Below are 17,087 nucleotides of genomic sequence, written 5' to 3'. Positions count from 1 at the left end.
TGGCTTTGGAGCCATAGCCACAGATAACATATTGTTTATAGTATATTATTTGTATGTGCTCCCACATGTGCCGAAAAGTAAGGGAATAAAATGAAGGCTAATTAAAGCCACCAACACTGTCTGGCTGTTGGATATATTTTGGGAAAGGGACACCTTTTAACACGCCATCTCCAGCTTAAGCGAACACAGGGCACTGGGGTATTCTGTCCTCACTGCCCCTGGAGGGACCAACTCCACTCCATTATTCCCGGGCTTTAGCACCCCCTTTACAGCCCACCTGCTGCCCCATGAAGCAGCCTTAGCACTCACCTGGAGAAAGACAAGGGATGTTCCAAACCCATGGGCCTCCAGAAAGATCCTGGAGCACTCCCTACTTCCCTGTTGCAGCCCCGCAGCCCTTGAGAACGTGCTGCATCCTGATATGTCCCTTATTTGGGGCTCTGCCAGCTCCAGTTTATGGCCAAGTCCAGCTTCAGTGCCCAGGGCTGGGAAAATCCCAACAGGATCAGCCACTCTCCAGGTTCCTGTGTCTGCTGCCATTGGCCCCCTCACGCTCCCTGTCCCTTCCCCAGGCATGGAGTGCCCTCAGGGAAGGTTACGCAGACACGTGCTGGGGCGGCTTCACTGGAGTGTGAACTGCGGGTCAGTGTTTGCATTCATTACAAACCCATTAAAAACTGGCTGGCTCAGCCCTGGGCAGGACCAAGCTCAGCATGCAGCTGATCCTCAGCTCCTGGCAGCCTCTGGAAAGAGAAACCACTCCTTGCCGCAGGTGTGCTCAGCGGGCAGCAGTGGCAGGTAAACGGGCTCCCTGGCATCTCTCCTTCCTGCCTCTCCCACCCAGAGCCCATGGCAGAGGAGAAGACCTTCCGTTACGGGTTCATCATCTTGGGTTTCTTCCTGGTGATGACGGGAATTTTCATCATGAGTGTGGAAAAGCCCCACATCTACATCACCTTCTGCGTCCTGGGTGTGCTGCTCATAGCCGTGGGCATCACCTGGAGCATGTGCCAGTGCTACCCAAAGGTAGGATCCATCCTACTGCTGAGTGCTTTGTGGGGCTTGGGGGCTCAGCTGGGTTTGGGGGGATTCAGCTGCTGTGGATGTGTAGCCTTGGGCTGCATCTCAACTTCCTCATCTATGGGGTGAGGTAACAGCAGATACCAGGGAAAGCCAGCTGGAATAATCTGGAAAAGGAATTGTTGGTTTGGGGTGCTCATGGGCTGCTGATGACTGCAGGATGTAGCCCCTTGTTTCTTTCCCCCCTGTACTCCTTCACCCTTCCAACCCTGCAGCCTGGTGCTTTGCTTCCAAGCAGGCAGCAGGGAATAATCCCAAGGAAATAAACTTGTGTTCATCTCTCCCATGCAAACCCTCCCCAAACTAGACCCTTCATTGGGGTCTGGGGCTTGGCAGGCTCCCAGGACTTCCAAGAAAGGACTGTCAAGGCCATGGATGTCAGAGGGTCTCAGCCTCCCAGAACTCAGCCCTCCCCTGCCAGTCTCCTTGGCAGAGGGCACTGCCAGCTTGGAGGGCAGCCATGCGTCCCTGCCCTGGCAAACGGGTCTGGCAGAAAAGGGTTTTTTCAAAGGAGAGGGCAACTGTGGCACTGATCTGGGCAGTGCTGGATGGCCTGTCAACAACTTGGCTGCCCTCCAAAATGTGGCATGGTGACCTCAGGACCTGGGACCAGCTGGGACCTCTGAAACAGGCTGTTTCCTTGGACTGGGGTGAAGCTGACCCCAGTTTCCCCCAAAGCCGAGCTCAGTCCCAGCAAGGAGGGTGGCTTTGCTACTGTGCTTGGGGCTCAAGAATAGGGCACCCTCAGTGTTGTCCCTGACCATTGACCCCCCCTGTGGGCCCTGGGACCTGCTCTGGGCTTGGGGGCATGTGTGACTCCATGGGGGAAAAGGGTTGTGCTGGATTCATTTATCCATTATTGATTTCGCCAAAAAAACCCCCATTTCCAATCAAGACATCCAAATGTGGTGGGAAAAGACCCTAAACCCAGCTGAAGGGACACTCTGGACCTTTTACCACTAAGGAGGGTCGAGTGTGCCCAGCACAGTCCCTGGGCTCTTTCTTCCTTTTCCCCCCAGATAACATTCATTCCTGTGGACCCTGAGGCTGAGCGGTTCCTGGACTACAAACCCACAGTGCTGCCACAGAAGGACATCTGGTGGGTCCCAAAATCTGTACACAGAATTGTGTGTGTGCCCTGGGGACAAGGGCACTTTTTGAGACTTGGGACAACTGCACCGACTGCAGCACAAAATGCCAAGTGGGAGCCAGGGAGGGGAAAGCAAGGGATGTCTGAGCCACCCCAGGGCTGGAGCCTGAGTGATGCTGGGGGATGCAAAGCATCCAGCTGTGTTCCTGAGGGTATCATCTTCAAGGACCCATTGGCTCTGCTGCTGGTGTGGGCAGTAATGTGGCCTTGATAGCCTCTAAAGCCACTCCCTCAACTGATGGAGCCCTGCATGCAAATGCCCGAGGATCTTCCAGCTCCATGGGGTCCTGGTTCTGCTCAGCATCCTGTCATTCCTTTGCCCACAGCTTGATTGCTCCCTGCCCCAACCAAGAAGCCACCAGCACCTATGAGAAGAGCCTGCCATCCTATGAGCAGATCCAGAAGCAGGCAGTGGGCTCAACCCCGCTGCCACCTGCGGCACAGCCCAGATCCCGTAGTTGCTCCCAGTCAGCTGTGCAGGCCAAAGCAGAGGTCCACCGGGAGCTGGGGGGTGCTGGAGACCCCCCACAAGACCTGGCACCTCACCTGGAAACAGCAGCAGGCAGCTGGTATGTGATGCTTTTGGGGTCAGGGTGGCACTGGTGGGATGCAGGGCGAAAATGGGAGGGAATCAGACCAGGTCCTTCAAGGGGAAGGAGAAAAGGGTCTTTGCTGCTTACACAGCACTGAACACCCAGCCCCTGTGGAGCCTGGGCGGTGTCTCAACCCACAGGGAGTTTCTATACCAAACTATTTCCCAGGTGTCCCTATAAAGGCAGGCATGAAGAGGCTGGGATAGGGCCCTCCCAGGGTGCTCCAGTCACCCAGCAAAAGGGAACAGGTGATGCTGGGATGCCGGCTGAGCAATGCTCCAGCAGCCACCAGCTCCAAGGGAAACCCCAGCTATGTTTGGTGTAACTTCCACACCGTCCATCAGCCCTCCCTGTCCCCACAGCCCTCCTCGTTCAGCCCCGGGGGATGCGCCGCTGGCATCCCTCCTAGAGGAGATGGACACGCCATCGCTGGAGGGCTCAGTGCCAGGCACCCCCACACCACAGAGCCGGACCCTGCCACCCTCTGGTCACTCTGGCTGCACCCTGACCAGCTCCCCGGTGAGGGGACAGCGCTCCAGATCCCCCCGCAAAGGCGCTGGGGAGCAGGATGACCTTTATTATGGGCTCCAAGAGGAGCCGGATGCTCTGCTCAAGGACAGCGACTGCCTTTTTGAGCCTGAAAACTGATTTCACAGAGAAAATGACCACTTGGCACAGACTTCGCATGGAGTGGATGCAAACGTCACAGCCTGGAGGGAAGGGGATGCCCCTGAAAGTGCAGTGCCTGCAGCACAGAAGGACCTCCAGGCTTCTGCACCCCTTGGACATACCCAGGCTTTCTGGAAGCTTTCATTCCCCCAAAACTCAAATGGGGGACTGTTGCCTCCTGAATTCCAGAGCATATGGGACAAGGCCCCCCTCTCTGGAGCCCTTTGGATGGGCACAGAGAAGCTGGGCTGGGCAGGATCTGGGAAAAATACTGTGCTTGGGAAGGTAAAGGATTAGTTCTGCTGCTTGGAACAGGATCACATTTAGGTAGGTAAAGATGGGCTCATCCCATGCGGGCTTTACAAGACAGAGATGTTCTCAAAGTCATTTTCCCACTTATCCAAGCTCCCCTGAAACTAAAATTAGATCCTGAGACTCCTGCAGCAGTTGGGAAAGGGGTGATGGAGGTGACAGACTGTGCTGTCCTTCATCTTTGGCACAAGGACCAGCTTCCAGTGCCGTGGAGAGCAGAGGGAGGAGGACTCAGCTGAGCCAAAACTCTGGTGATGGCACTTGAGATGGTGACTTTGGGCATCTCCACTGAGTCAGTGTCAGTGGGTGGGTTTGCACACTGGCACCCACTGTCCCCAAACTCTCTCTTAATAATAAGTATTTGTTTCCAACTATGTTGATGGATCTAAGCCTGGTTTATCACTATGACAGAGGTGACACAGCAGCTCCCCACAGACTGCTTGTACCATGAAGAGATGGCAGCGCTGATGGGAGCCGTGACCTCCTCCTGTCCTTTGTCTGCTTGGGACCGTGGGGATCTGTGTGGCTGAGCCTCCACAGGGCAGCTGGGTTTGGGTCAAACCACCAGCAGATCCAACAGTGTGGGGATTCTGAGGGTCCCTTGCCCTGTTTTGGGAAAGTTGGGCTGGATGCTGCCTGTGCGTGGCACGGCCCGAGGAGGTTTGGGAGCACATGTCTGCAAATTTTGTAGTATCACAGAACGGTTTGGGTTGGAAGCTCAAAAAGCTAGTTCCAATCACCCAAGCCCAAAAATGTGGGGAAAGCTGTCCTCCATCACCCAAGGAGCATGAAGCATGAGAGCCCTGGAAGGATGCTCCCTGTGCTACCCTGCTGATCAGGGAGTTCTTTGCTGGTACAGTCCAGGGTGTTTAGGAAGCGGCTCTACCTGGGGCTTCAGGCCCCTGTGACACCCCTCCTGGTGTTGCTGCACCCCTCACTCACCTTGGCATCACCAAAGCAGCAAGGGAGAAGGGCACAGAGCACCTACGCACTCAGGGTATTTACAGGCAACAGGAGGGTGGGGAACGAGGCTCCAGTGTTGGCTAAACATTGCCACAGGAGTGAGAGCAGCTGTCTGGGAGGAAGCAATAACAAATTGGTTACACATACTCCCGCCTGTTCTTCCTGGTGGAGGGGGTGTGTGTCAGCTGCAGGGCTGCTGTTTGAATGAGGCCATGTCTCACCGAGTTTCAGAGGGTGTCTGGGGCAGGATGTCACTCTGTCACTGGTTCCTGTGGAGCATGGGAGCCTGGTAGAGACCTGAAAGCTTTTGCCTCTAAAAGCATAGAATAGTTTGGGTTGGGAGGAACCTTTAAAGACCATCTAGTCCAGCGGGGCAGGGACACCTTCCACTAGACCAGTTAGTCCAAGCCCCACCCAACCTGGCCTTGAATGTTTCCAGGGATGAGGCAGCCACAGCTTCTCTGGGAAACCTGTGTCAGTGCCTCACCACCTTCACAGTAAAGAATTTCTCCCTAATATCAAATCTAAACCTGCCCTCTTTCAGCTTGAAGCCATTCCCCCTTGTCCTATCACTACACACCCTTGTCAGAAACGTCTCTCTGGCTCTCCTGTACCCCCTCTGCTGGAAAGGGCTCTAAGGTCTTCCTGGAGCCTTCTCCAGGCTGAAGATTCCCAGCCCTCTCAGCTTTTCCTCACAGGAAAGGTGTTCTATCTCTTGTCCTGGCACTCACTACAGCTTTTGGCAAAAGAAAGTTACTTTCCCAAAGCCTTTCTTCCGGTAGGGGAAGGGGAGGGGGCTGACACGGGGCTTGGACCCTCCCTCCCACGGGACCCTTTGGGCAGCTAAATGAGTTCCCCCATCCCTGGCGCAGCATCCTTGAGCCGAAGGACTCGGCTCCTGCTACGGCCGAGGTTAAACATTGTGGGAATCGGGACATTCCTGCATGGCATTAAGCGAGCGGCCCGGCTGCTGGAGGTTGGGGGTGGGTGGAATCACCATCCGCTAGCCGCTCACGCGTGTCACCCACCAGCAGGGACCCCGCGGCGGGGAGTCGATGGAGGAGAGGAAGGTGCTGGCGCTGCTGCCCACGCAGCCACGTGGGGCGGGGTGGTGCCCGTGTGCTTCAGGGCCCGCGGGGGGCGGTGACATCAGCGCACCAGTGGTGTAGTGGTATCATGCAAGATTCCCATTCTTGCGACCCGGGTTCGATTCCCGGCTGGTGCAAATCACGGTTTGGGCATGCCGAAGTGATGGCACCTCCACAGAATAATTGCAGGTCTCTCTGACTTGCGTTCAAAAACGTGGGGACAGTGCAGTGTCTTTTTTCTGCCAACGGGGTGCGAGGGAGCCCGGCCCAGCATCACTCAGCCTCTACCTGCACCACCTCAAGCCAACGGCTCCCCAGCAATGGAGTGCAACAAGGATTTACAGGTCCTTCCCCCTTGCTGGAGTCCTCTCTGATGCCTCCTCTGCTCTCTCTCCCCCTCCCCCCGAATAGGAGCCTCCCCTCTTTACATGGACACAGCCGGTGGCCCTGCTGCTCTCAGTAGCAGGAGGAATTGCTGCTGGATGCACCCCAGGGTGCCAGGACTGAATCAGATCTCTTCTCTACAAGGTGCAAGTTTTGGGCTATTTCTGAATATTTTTTTCAATTAAATAAATAATCTTTCTACAGATATCTACTCCTGGAGCGAGCTCCAGAGCTAGGTACCTCTCACACTCCCAGTCCAGTTCTGGGGTTGGATGTTCATGCTGAGCTCTCCCTGGGTTTCTCAGCACATTGGGGTGTGCATGGGGCAGGGAGGGCCTTTGCCACCTCCTACTGTTTGGGCTCCTTCCATCCTTCCCTGGGACACAGCTTGTCCCCTGTGCAAAAAGGAAGGGAGCGACTGCAGTGAGAAGGAGACTGTCCCCCTTGAGATGGAGTGCCCCGGTTCTCAGTTGCCCTGAAAGTGTCCTGAGGCACCAGTGGTGTATTGTGGGACTTAGCGACACTGATGAAGCAGAGCCAAAAACTAGGAGTGAGACTTCTCCCCACAATCAGTGTCCTGGACACAGATTCTTCCAGTGTAATCTTGCTGTGGGAGAAAGTGGGTGACAAGTGGGGTTTAGTCTCCCCCCCAGTTACCCAAACCATGGTGAAGGTACCCACCTGAGGTCTCGGTAAGAAATCATATAAACTGTACACATCCATATGAAACATTACATCCATATAAAACATGTACATTCATATAAACATGCAAGTCTGAGAAGCTTATAAATAACCAATCAAAAATAAATATATCCCTATTTTCCGGTCACGGGGGATGTGGGGCAGTGTGGGAGCCTGGCGCTGTGGAAGGGCAGAGGTGGGAAGCAGCCAGGGGAGCCACGGCAAAGCACCGACCGCATCCCGCAAAAAGGATATTTGCGATGTGTGACGACTCTGTAAAAAATGCCCAAACAGGATTAGAGGCTTTCATGGGAATTTATCCCTGGAGTGAAGCAGTAGGAGGCACATTAAAGCGTTCAGCCCTTTCTGAAATCAGGACTTGAGTGGCTGCGCTTTGCTCACCAGAGCCCCCAGCGATGTGCCGGTACTCGGGGTGAGCAGCGTCCCCCCCCGCCCCTTTCCCCGCGCCCCTGCGCAGTGACCCGCGCCCCGCACCCCCTCCCGCGGCCCCTTTAATGGTTAACGAGCTCGGGTGGGCAGCTAGGATCGGCGGCCGTGGCGTGATCGCCGCCCCGCAGAACTGAGCCCCCGCCGCGACGGGCAGAGCCGCGGCCGCCGCTGCGCTCCGGGACCTGCGGGTGCGCTGCGGGACATCGGCTCTGGGTCTCGGCTCCGCGGTGCGCTCCGACCCCACGGCCCCGCTCCGGCCCCTCGGCTCCGCGGGTTCGTTCCGGCCCCTCGGCGGTCGCGCAGCATCTCCCCGCCGACGCCGTCCCCCCGGCGCTGAGGGTCGCCGCGGCCCCCGGCTTTGCCCGTCAGGGCGCGGGATGTCCCCACGGGGACTGGTGCTGGCGCTGGCGCTGGCGCTGGCGGAGGAGCTGGGGCTGGCGCTGGGGGCGGCAGAGGAGGGGGCAGCCGCCCTCGAGGGCGCCCCGCCGGGACCCGCCGCTTTCCATCGCGCCGCCAAGGTGAGGAGGGTGGGGTGCGGGGACAGCCACGCGTGTATCTGTGTGTGTGTCCCAAGCCCCAGCCCGGTGCTCGTGTCCCCGCAGGAGTCGTGGCGGCTGCCCGGGCGCTACGTGGTGGTGTTGCGGGCGGGCAGCAGCGGGGCCGAGGTGCGGGGCACGGCGCGACGTCTGCGGGCCCGGGCGGCTCGGCGGGGACACCTGACCGAGCTGCTGCACGTCTTCCACCTCCTGCCCGCCTTCCTGGTGAGGATGAGCAACGACGTCCTGGACATGGTATGTGGGACAGAGGACAAGGTCGTGGTGCGTGGCAGCAGCAGGGTGGGCACTGGTAGGGGGACGCAGTTCCCACCTCAGGGTGAATAGGAGCTTTGCCGCCACGCTGGGCAATGTGTTTCCTCCCCGCAGGCACTGAAGCTGCCACACGTGAAGTACATCGAGGAGGATGCCTATGTCTTTGCCCAGAGCATTCCCTGGAACCTGGGAAGAATAATGCCTCTACAGCTCACCTCAGGCTCCTACAGCCCTCCCAGTAAGCACTGGGGTGTGAGGGGGTGACCACAGGGGTTTGGGGAAGAGTCACTGGCCCCATTCCCTCTCCTGATCTTGAGGGATGGGGATATCCCTCTGCCCCATGGTGCTGTTGGTCTGGAGCTGCATTTTGAGAGCATCCCAGATGGCCTGGGCTGATTGCAGTGGTGGTTGCCTTTCCCCCTGGCTACACCCCTGGCAGATAAAGGTGAGCTCGTGGAGATTTATCTGCTGGACACCAGTGTGCAGAGCACCCACCGGGAGATCGAGGGCAGGGTGTTTGTGACTGGCTTTGAGAGTGTCCCTGAGGAGGACAGCACCCACCTCCATAGGCAGGTAAGCCCAGAGATGCCACATGCTGCATTCTGGCAAGAGCATCCCCCTCCATCCACCAAACCCTGGCTGGGCTTGTGGGACTTCCCAGGACAAGGGAGAGACTTGGCCTGGGGCAAAATGCTGGGCAGCACATGCAACAGCAGGAGTTGTGGTCCTGGGGATGTCGGGGCCCTCCATGTGGTCTATTTGGATCTGTGGCTGAGGAGGGCAGAGTTCCTTTCTGGGGAAAGCGGTCTGGAGGGGCACAGGTGCGTGTCAGGTGTTGTTGCATGAGATAATTGAGGCGGGATGGAATGGGGAGGACACTGTGGGGTTTGCAAACCTGCTTAGGTGCAATGGGCTGGGGCATGAAACTGGGATGCCCGCTCCAGGCCAGCAAGTGCGACAGCCATGGGACCCACGTGGCCGGGGTGCTGAGTGGGCGTGACGCCGGTGTGGCCAGGGGCGCCAGTGTCCGCAGCTTCCGAGTGCTGAACTGCCAGGGCAAGGGCACCATCAGTGGGACCCTCATGGGTGAGTGATCCCACGCCTTGGAGAGAGCACTCTCCCTTCCGGAGCCCCCTGGCTTGTCCCCCTCCTGTGACAGTGCCTTGTCCCTCCCAGCACTGGAGTTCATCAGGATGACGCTGGAGGCTCAGCCCTACAGGTCGTTGGTGGTGCTGCTGCCCTTGGCTGGTGCCCACAGCCGTGTGCTGAACACTGGCTGTCGGCGCATGGCTCAGGACGGGGTGGTGATTGTTGCGGCTGCTGGCAACTACAAGGACGATGCCTGCCTGTACTCACCTGCGTCTGAGCCAGAGGTACGGGCTGTGGGTGTCCCCCGAGGCTTGGGCACACGCAGGGACATGGTGCCACCTCATTCCCTCCTGTGCCAAGTCTGAGTGGGCTGGGGCTGTGCGTCCTGTCCCGCCTGTGCTCCCCTCTGTCACTGCCCTGGCAGATCATCACCGTCGGTGCCACCAACAGTGAGGACCAACCCGCCTCCATCGGCAACCTGGGCACCAACTTTGGCCGCTGTGTGGACCTGTTTGCCCCAGGGGATGACATCATTGGTGCCTCCAGTGACTGCAGCACGTGCTTCATGGCGCAGAGTGGGACCTCACAGGCTGCTGCGCATGTGGCAGGCGAGCTGGGCTCCGGGCGGGGCAGAAAGGGCTGGCCCTCCACCTGCTGCTGCTAGACATATGTCCCCTGTAGGCGCAGGGATGCCTAAGCTGGGGACATTTTTGTGTCCTATGATGCCATTATTTTGGCACTTTTGCCTCATTTGGGTGCTGCAGCCTGCACAGAACTCCCGCATCCCATGCATGTGGGCAATGGGCTGCAGGGATGCCTTCTCCCATCTCTCTGGAGTTGTGTTGCCCAGGGTAATGTTGTGTAGATATCTGCACGTCCCCTGGTTCTCACTGCAGCCCCCTGGGCTCTTGCAGGCCTCGCTGCCATGCTGCTCAGCGCCGAGCCCTGGCTGAGCCTTGCCGAGCTCCGGCAGCGCCTCTTGCACTTCTCCACCAAGAATGTCATGGAAATGATGTGGTTCCCAGAGGAACAGCGGCTCCAGACACCCAACAGCGTGGTTGGGCTGCCCACACAGCTGGGTCCAGGTAAAGACCTTGCTGCCTGCTGCATGCCTGGCAGGGCTCTGTCCTTATCCAGAAAGAAATGCTGGGATGAAAGCAATGGTGTGTTGACAGGGCATGTCCCTCCCTGAGCTGTGCTGGGGATGGCTGAGCCTGGGTTTGCATGCAGAGGGTGGGGAAGATGGAGCCTGGTTTGTGCCACGGGCACTGGCTGACACTGTGGGTGTCACTGTGGGTGTCCATCCCACTGCTGACACCATGGGCCCTGTTGCAGAGGAGCAGCAGCTGTACTGCCGCTCGGTGTGGTCGGGGCTCACCCGACACGCCCCGGCTGTGGCTCGTTGTGCCAGCACTGAGGAGATGCTCAGCTGCTCCAGCTTCTCCCGCAGCAGCAGGCAGCTGGGGGAGCACATGGAGGTGAGCAGAGTGTGTGGGGGCAGAATTACTGCCCCCAGGGTGCCCCACAGCCTCAAAGGGGTGTCCCCAGGGTGCCCCCAAGCACCCCAGTGACACCCTGTGCTGCCCTGGCTGCAGGACAAGGATGGGCAGAAGCTGTGCGTGGCCCACAACACTTTCCGGGGCCAGGGGGTCTACGCCATCGCCAGGTGCTGCACGTGGCCCAGAGCCAAGTGCTGGATCCACACCAGCTCCTCAGAGGCTGAGGGGGCCAACTGCTCCCCGCAGGACCACGTGCTGACCGGTAAGGCCTGACATGATAAGTTACAGACCCTTGAGACTGATGGCCAAGGGTGTTTCTTCCAGAAAAACTCTGGGACCTGGGTTAAAAGAGTGGGTGTGAGTGCTGGGGTGGAGGGAAGGAGCACGTATGTTGTGTGCATGGAGGCAGGGAGGCTCGAGGCTCATTCAGGACATCCTCTGGTACCTGTGTGTGCACTGGGATGCTGCCATGGCTGCTCCATGCTGACAACTCCTCTCCCCCTGGCAGGATGCAGTTTCCACTCCCCCTCCATGTCACTGGGTGATGGTGGCAGACCTGACACAGGGCTGGGGAGGGGGCCCAGCCGCTGTGCAGGCAGGACAGAGGAAGTGGCACACGCCTTATGCTGCCCCGCTGCCAGTCTTGAATGCCAGGTGAAGGAACACAAGTCCCTGGGCTCTGAGAAGGTAGGGATGGGGAACACCCCTCCACTGTGGTGTTGTCCTTGTCTCTGCTTATCCCTCTGTGACCCTGATGGCTGTCCCATCCCCATCCTTCACTGGTGTCCCTGCTTGCTCACCTGTAATGGGACGGCCTACCCAGCTGGGTGACACGAGTCACATTACCCTGAGTCCTGGGGACCACCAGGAACGGGTGGGTCCCTGCCCCTTTGGTGGCCTGTGGAGGATGACCTTTTCTGCCCCTTAGGTGATGGTGTCCTGTGACGATGGCTGGACACTGACGGGCTGTACAGCCCATTCCCAGAGCCCTGGCACCACGGGAGCCTATGCCATGGACAACACCTGCGTGGCTGTTGGTGTTCCTGGCAGCAGCACGGCTGTGACCATTGCCACTTGCTGCCGGAGCCGGCAGTAGGGACGGGCTGGTGGCTCTTCCGGCCTGGTGATCCCAGTACACCTGGGACAAGTGCTGTGCTGGACCACCCTATCCCCTGCTCAGGACCTTCCCATGGCTGAGCTGCTGTTCCCAGCACAGTCCAGGCTCCAATGTATGGCTGCTGATAAGCTCTGTGTTTGGGATGCTGTGATGGTGGGGTACAAGCTCGTCACGCTCTCACACACAGCAGGGCTGGGATCCAGGGCAGGAGTTGTCGAAGCAGGCCCTGTGTATCTGGAGCCCTGTCCCATCACTGGAGTCATCCCAGAATCCTTTCCCTGCCACACGCCAGGTTCTTCTATAAATACCCTGACTGTACAAGCCTTGTGTTGTCACCCAACATGACAAAACTGGTACCTTTTTACAGAAAAAAATACTTTGTTGAGGATTTCTCCTTTCCTGCTTAGTTGCTCATTAGTTGTCAGCTAATGCTGCTTAGCACCTGGAAAATCCTAGTTTAGCCATTTTAGGGCAGTTTTATAATTGCCTACTTGTGTTCCTAGGAGACTTCTTTACTTTTGAGTCAAGTGTAAGGGCTGTAGTTTAAACAGTCTGCTTGTTTAATTAGATTTTAATCTGCATTGCTACTTTCAGCTACTGCTTCGTTAGTGCTTTTTTTTGTTGTTAAGTAAAAGTTAATGATCTGCTGGTGTTATGTGTTAACAGTTTCCCTTTCAGGTCTTCCCAAGACACATAGAACTGGCTGTAATTCCTTTCTTAAAAAAAAAAAAAAAAAAAGAGAGAAGAAAAAGCTTTCATAGCATCTTGGTTTTTACATTTGTACCTTAAATATTTATTTGGAATTTTATAAATTAACATTTTATAAAGGTCTTTTTAAAATAAAACTCATAGACCAGTGCTCATATGATCCATTGTCTAACTTCATGTACATCCCCATGGGGAGCTGGTCTGGAAGGGGAAGCTGGTACCCATCAGGCAGGGATGCTGCTCCCCCAAAAGAGCTCTGCTTTGTTAGTGAGCCAGCCACAGGCCTCCAGCTTGGATTTGATCCCTGTCTGGGGTCTGAGGCATCCTTGGATAAATGCTGGCACGCTCAGAGGTCAGTGCAGACAGAGGATGTCCCCTCCCTTTGCCACAGCTGGGTGGAGCACTGGGACTGGCACCAGGACCAGGGACTGAGTTCTGTTGTCCCACACACATGCAAGAACAGAAGTTTGTTTTAACAACAGGAACTAGGGCAAGAACTTCCAGTTATGGAAACAAACATCACCCAGCTTTGAGGAATGTGCCCTTGTGCTTGTGTTGCTGTTGTTACTAACACTGGGCTTCACTTACTGCTCCACCACTGGGCAAGTGGTGTAGCCCCACAATAAAGACAAAGCTTGGCTCAGATTGATGCACACAGCAGGGAAAGGCTGAGAAGCACCAGAAGCCACCAGAGCTGGGTCTCACTTTTCTTTCAGTGTTCAACAGCCTCCTGGTACTACAAGGTATAATTTGTATGGTGTTACCTGAGGACAGATGAAAAAAATAAAGCTTGATACAACAGGCACGAGGTTAACCTGTCAAACTTCAGGTGGTTTGGCTGTTTTCCCCATCCAAAAGCACCTTGCAGATCTGTTGCTCCAGCTTTAACTGGCAAGAGAAGACAGACTCAGCACAAAGCACCACTTTGAAAGGTTGAAACTAATTCTAACTTGTTAACTAAAGCTGACAAAAGCCCAACCCTAATCTAAACATATAATTACATAACACGAACAGAATTACAACCCGTAATTTCATCAGCTACAACCTGAATTTTGCACAAAGAGGCAGAAAAGAGAAAGAGATGTCAGCATGAAAGCTCCTGGACAGTTTTGACACAGCAGGTGATTTTTCAGCAGACTCCTTAGGCTGTAACCTCTCAAAACATGCACCAGATATTTCAGCCCTGCCGGCTTCCCTGTGAGAGGGGAGGATCCAGCAGAAGGTGTGAGCTTGTTCCATGTATGATAAGCCAGATAGAGCTTTCCCAGCTTAGTTTAAGCATGCATAAGCCTGGTGGAGGGAAACAATATTAAAAGATTAGCCCTTGCTTAGCATCTTGTACGTGGGTAGGCGGAAAAGCCTCTCACATTCAGGGGAGCAGCGCTGATCCAAGGGATGCTGAGGGCAGTCCTGGCAGCAGTTTACAACGCCCATCCCATACTTCCAGGACTGCCAATGCAGAGCACTAGCTGGGTCATGGTGGAAAGGTGAAAGTCCTTGTCCTTAGAGCAGAGGACGAAGGCAGCTGTCAGAAGGCAGCGAGGATGGCAGCCTGAGCTGTAGCTCCTGGTTTCCCAGGCATGGGAGTAGGGGAATACCGGCTCCGTGGTACTGCTGCATGTCCAGCTCTGCCCCTCACCCCCACAGAAGATGCAGGATGAGTGCACACCCAGATCAACCACAAATCTGGGATCTGACACACAAAAGCCACTCTAATCCGCGCCTGTGAGCGGGGCCAGGGTAAATCATTCTGCTAAGAAGGTCAGGAGGAGCTGCTCAGAGATACAAATCTGACAGTGCACCAGCACAAGGATACACAGCAGCGCAGCTCTGGGGGCCGCTCAGCTGCTTCCATTTACTCTGGACAGGGGCCAAAATGGCAATCAGGGCACCCTCTCAGGGCTTATCATCTGCAGGGCTGACCTAAGGAGCTTCAAGATAAGAGGATCAACAAGAAAAGAGCGCAGCAGTGTGTGTACAGTCTAAAGATTACACTAGTTTTCTGTGAAAGGAATAACTTTATTCCATTGACCAGGAATCCCAAGACTGTTCATCAAGACTGCCTATTTTTCCAGTGCCAAATGTCTATGCATTAATCGGACAATATCTCCCCCAGTGCTCAGAGCCAGGACGTGGCTGCTCCTCACCGAACATTTTGTAAGCTGTATAAAAACATTTTCATCCAAAAAGATTGGCAGTAAAAATTACAACATAGAAATGCATCACAATTTACACAAAAACTAGTTTTTGTTGAACTCTATTTTCCAAAAAATAATCTTCAGCAGGTTCAAATGACAGCAGCTGGAAACAAAAATAATTGACCAAGTATCATCTTATTGCAAATGATAACCATTGACTTTGTACAAGCGTGAGCAGAACCGTGAAAAAGTTTGTATTGGTTTCAAGTATACAGTGGTGATGAGCCATCCTGATGCAATTCCCATCAATGCTTCCCTGGGCCTGCGGGTATCGAGGATGTTGTTTCCATAGGAAATAACAGGAACCTGAAGTGACAAGTGATGCCAACCCATAGGAACATTATTAGCTTCTTCCATCACCATCACCGCTGTGTACTGACTTCTTGGGGAGATTTATGAGCCATTAACAATGCATTAGGGACGGGGGGAAGGAAGAAGGGGTATCCGTAAGAAACAATTTATTCAAAATTAATTTAAAACATCACATTTAAAATGTCCCAGCACATTATCAGAAACATTTATAAAATGCTAACTCTGCCATGTGTCTATGAAGACATTGTTTGGAAAAGAAAGTGAGAGATTCACTACAATGCCACCCTTACTTTGCGTGTGCAATTCGTGACGACGGCTCTCTTACCCCACAATAAGTTAGAAGGCTGTACAGCTGACATCAGATCTGATGGTTACTTCCAACAGTGAAATGACTGGTTACTTTCAATATTAGTGCACAACAGTGAAAAGCTGTCTGCTGCTTTGTGTTTCGGCAACAGCACGTGAAAAAGAAACAAAAAAGGCACTTTTTGGCTGGTTGTGCCTTTAACTTGGCAAATTTATCTATTCTGGAGGTACCCAGGCACTCCTTAAGATGTCCCCCATTTCTGTGCATGTTTGTTTATATAATTTCTTTAAAGTAAGGCAGAATCCATAAATAAAGGCAAAAAGCAGTGCAGGAAATGTGACAAACGCAAAATGTACAAAAGATGAAGTTAGTTGGCACAAAAGAAGCTTGCATCCAGAGCCAGAAATCACTGAACTGCACTTAACATGGAAAACAAAACTGTGCTCACATCACCCCAACTGGTTTCCAGTTGTTTATGAGCAAATTAAAAGAGCTGTGATATTTTAAATGTTGCCTGGTCAAGTGAAAATATAAAGCCAATTCATTCTTTCCCCGTGTTAAAACTGCTATAAAATCTGCACAACAGTGTTCCCAGCTCACTCAATGAATTATTCATCATATACAACCAATACCAACTTTCTCAGTAATTTCAAAGCATAAGCAAGTGATTGCAGATCCATGACTGAGACTACATTTTATTCAATATGTCTCCAACAGTTAAAAAAATTTAATGAGTAAAACTGCAACAGAATTCCTTCTTAAAGTGCTTTTTTCTTTTAAACTACTCATTAACTTTTTTTTTGTTTTTAATTCACCAACATCCTTGAATATTAAATGCTTGCATACCTAGAGAACAAAGCTTTTTTTACTGCCCTTCCCAGTTTTCTGAAGGATTTTCAGAAGGGTATCAGCAAAGATTACTCATTCTAGAGCTCCTCAACTGAACCATTCCATAAGGAATCACTCTCCTCATAGAGCAATCTTGCTGATCTTTCTCATTAAGAGCTTTACAAATTAGGAGGGAGACATATTAAATACAGAAGTCCTTATGTAAACCCATTCTTTAACTAATATTTTACAATGAAATGTAAGTCATCACACATCTTTACAGAAATTTGAATATTCCTATTCAATATTATCAGAAAGATTAAAAATTTGCCCTCCATACATAAGGACAGTCTGTTTTTTCTTTTTTCCTGTATAAAAACCAACAGAATTTTTTTTTTGCAGCATCACAGAAAAGCAACAGTTTTACATTCACTCATTTAATGTTCACATAAAAATTCAACCACTAGCGTTTGTGTATTTGATAAAATCTTCTTGACACACTGTTTTCGGTGTTTGGACTGTCAGAAGCTACTGCAGGTGAAGATGCAGTTTTCTAGAGCATTTATTGATCTGAAGCCTTCATGGCTAAAAAATGCTTTTGGCTTTCAGGGAAACAACCTCCTCCAGCATTGCCTCTGGTCCTGTAAAGCCACTGCTCTCCCAGGCATAAGCAACACGACTCCAGTTCCAGTAGGTACCAGGCATTAAATGTTTGAGTTGATCTGTTCTTGTGTTCATAGGCATCTCCTCTATGGGTCAACATCATCAAGGTCACTTTTGGGCTCACCAATCATCATGGGAGACTCGGAGCCCTTTTGACACACACAAGGGACGGGGAGAGAAAGACACA

General features: G+C 53.6%; 3 protein-coding genes and 1 non-coding gene across 5 annotated transcripts in view; 3 read left to right on the top strand and 1 right to left on the bottom strand.

Annotated features, from left to right (window-relative positions):
• Positions 1-705: 705 nt before the first annotated feature.
• BSND (barttin CLCNK type accessory beta subunit) lies at positions 706-4,150 on the top strand. Its single transcript, XM_027879076.1, has 4 exons — positions 706-1,026; positions 2,100-2,179; positions 2,557-2,799; positions 3,186-4,150. Exons 1-4 carry the CDS (start codon positions 850-852, stop codon positions 3,469-3,471), a joined length of 786 nt encoding a protein of 261 aa, XP_027734877.1. The 5' UTR covers positions 706-849; the 3' UTR covers positions 3,472-4,150.
• A 1,771-nt stretch (positions 4,151-5,921) lies between these two features.
• TRNAG-CCC lies at positions 5,922-5,992 on the top strand. Its single transcript has one exon. It is a non-coding gene; the product is annotated as a tRNA-Gly (tRNA).
• Positions 5,993-7,606: 1,614 nt separating this feature from the next.
• PCSK9 (proprotein convertase subtilisin/kexin type 9) lies at positions 7,607-12,745 on the top strand. Its single transcript, XM_027879075.1, has 12 exons — positions 7,607-7,888; positions 7,973-8,165; positions 8,298-8,417; positions 8,619-8,752; positions 9,124-9,265; positions 9,356-9,552; positions 9,693-9,876; positions 10,183-10,353; positions 10,604-10,746; positions 10,864-11,029; positions 11,276-11,454; positions 11,696-12,745. Exons 1-12 carry the CDS (start codon positions 7,748-7,750, stop codon positions 11,861-11,863), a joined length of 1,938 nt encoding a protein of 645 aa, XP_027734876.1. The 5' UTR covers positions 7,607-7,747; the 3' UTR covers positions 11,864-12,745.
• A 1,845-nt stretch (positions 12,746-14,590) lies between these two features.
• The window catches only part of USP24 (ubiquitin specific peptidase 24), a 62,924-nt gene continuing 60,427 nt past the window's right edge, over positions 14,591-17,087 (bottom strand). For both annotated transcript variants that reach the window (XM_027879073.1, XM_027879074.1), the window contains one exon: positions 14,591-17,049. In XM_027879073.1, the coding sequence (XP_027734874.1) occupies positions 16,987-17,049 (63 nt within the window). In that variant the 3' untranslated portion in view covers positions 14,591-16,986. The remainder of the gene's footprint in view (positions 17,050-17,087) is intronic.

Source organism: Empidonax traillii, unplaced genomic scaffold (genome assembly GCF_003031625.1).
Source record: "Empidonax traillii isolate 1590-97213 ecotype Southwest subspecies unplaced genomic scaffold, ASM303162v1 scaffold50:size1795014, whole genome shotgun sequence".
In the NCBI taxonomy this organism is placed as follows: domain Eukaryota; kingdom Metazoa; phylum Chordata; class Aves; order Passeriformes; family Tyrannidae; genus Empidonax; species Empidonax traillii.
This window is presented reverse-complemented; position numbering and strand designations above follow the sequence as displayed.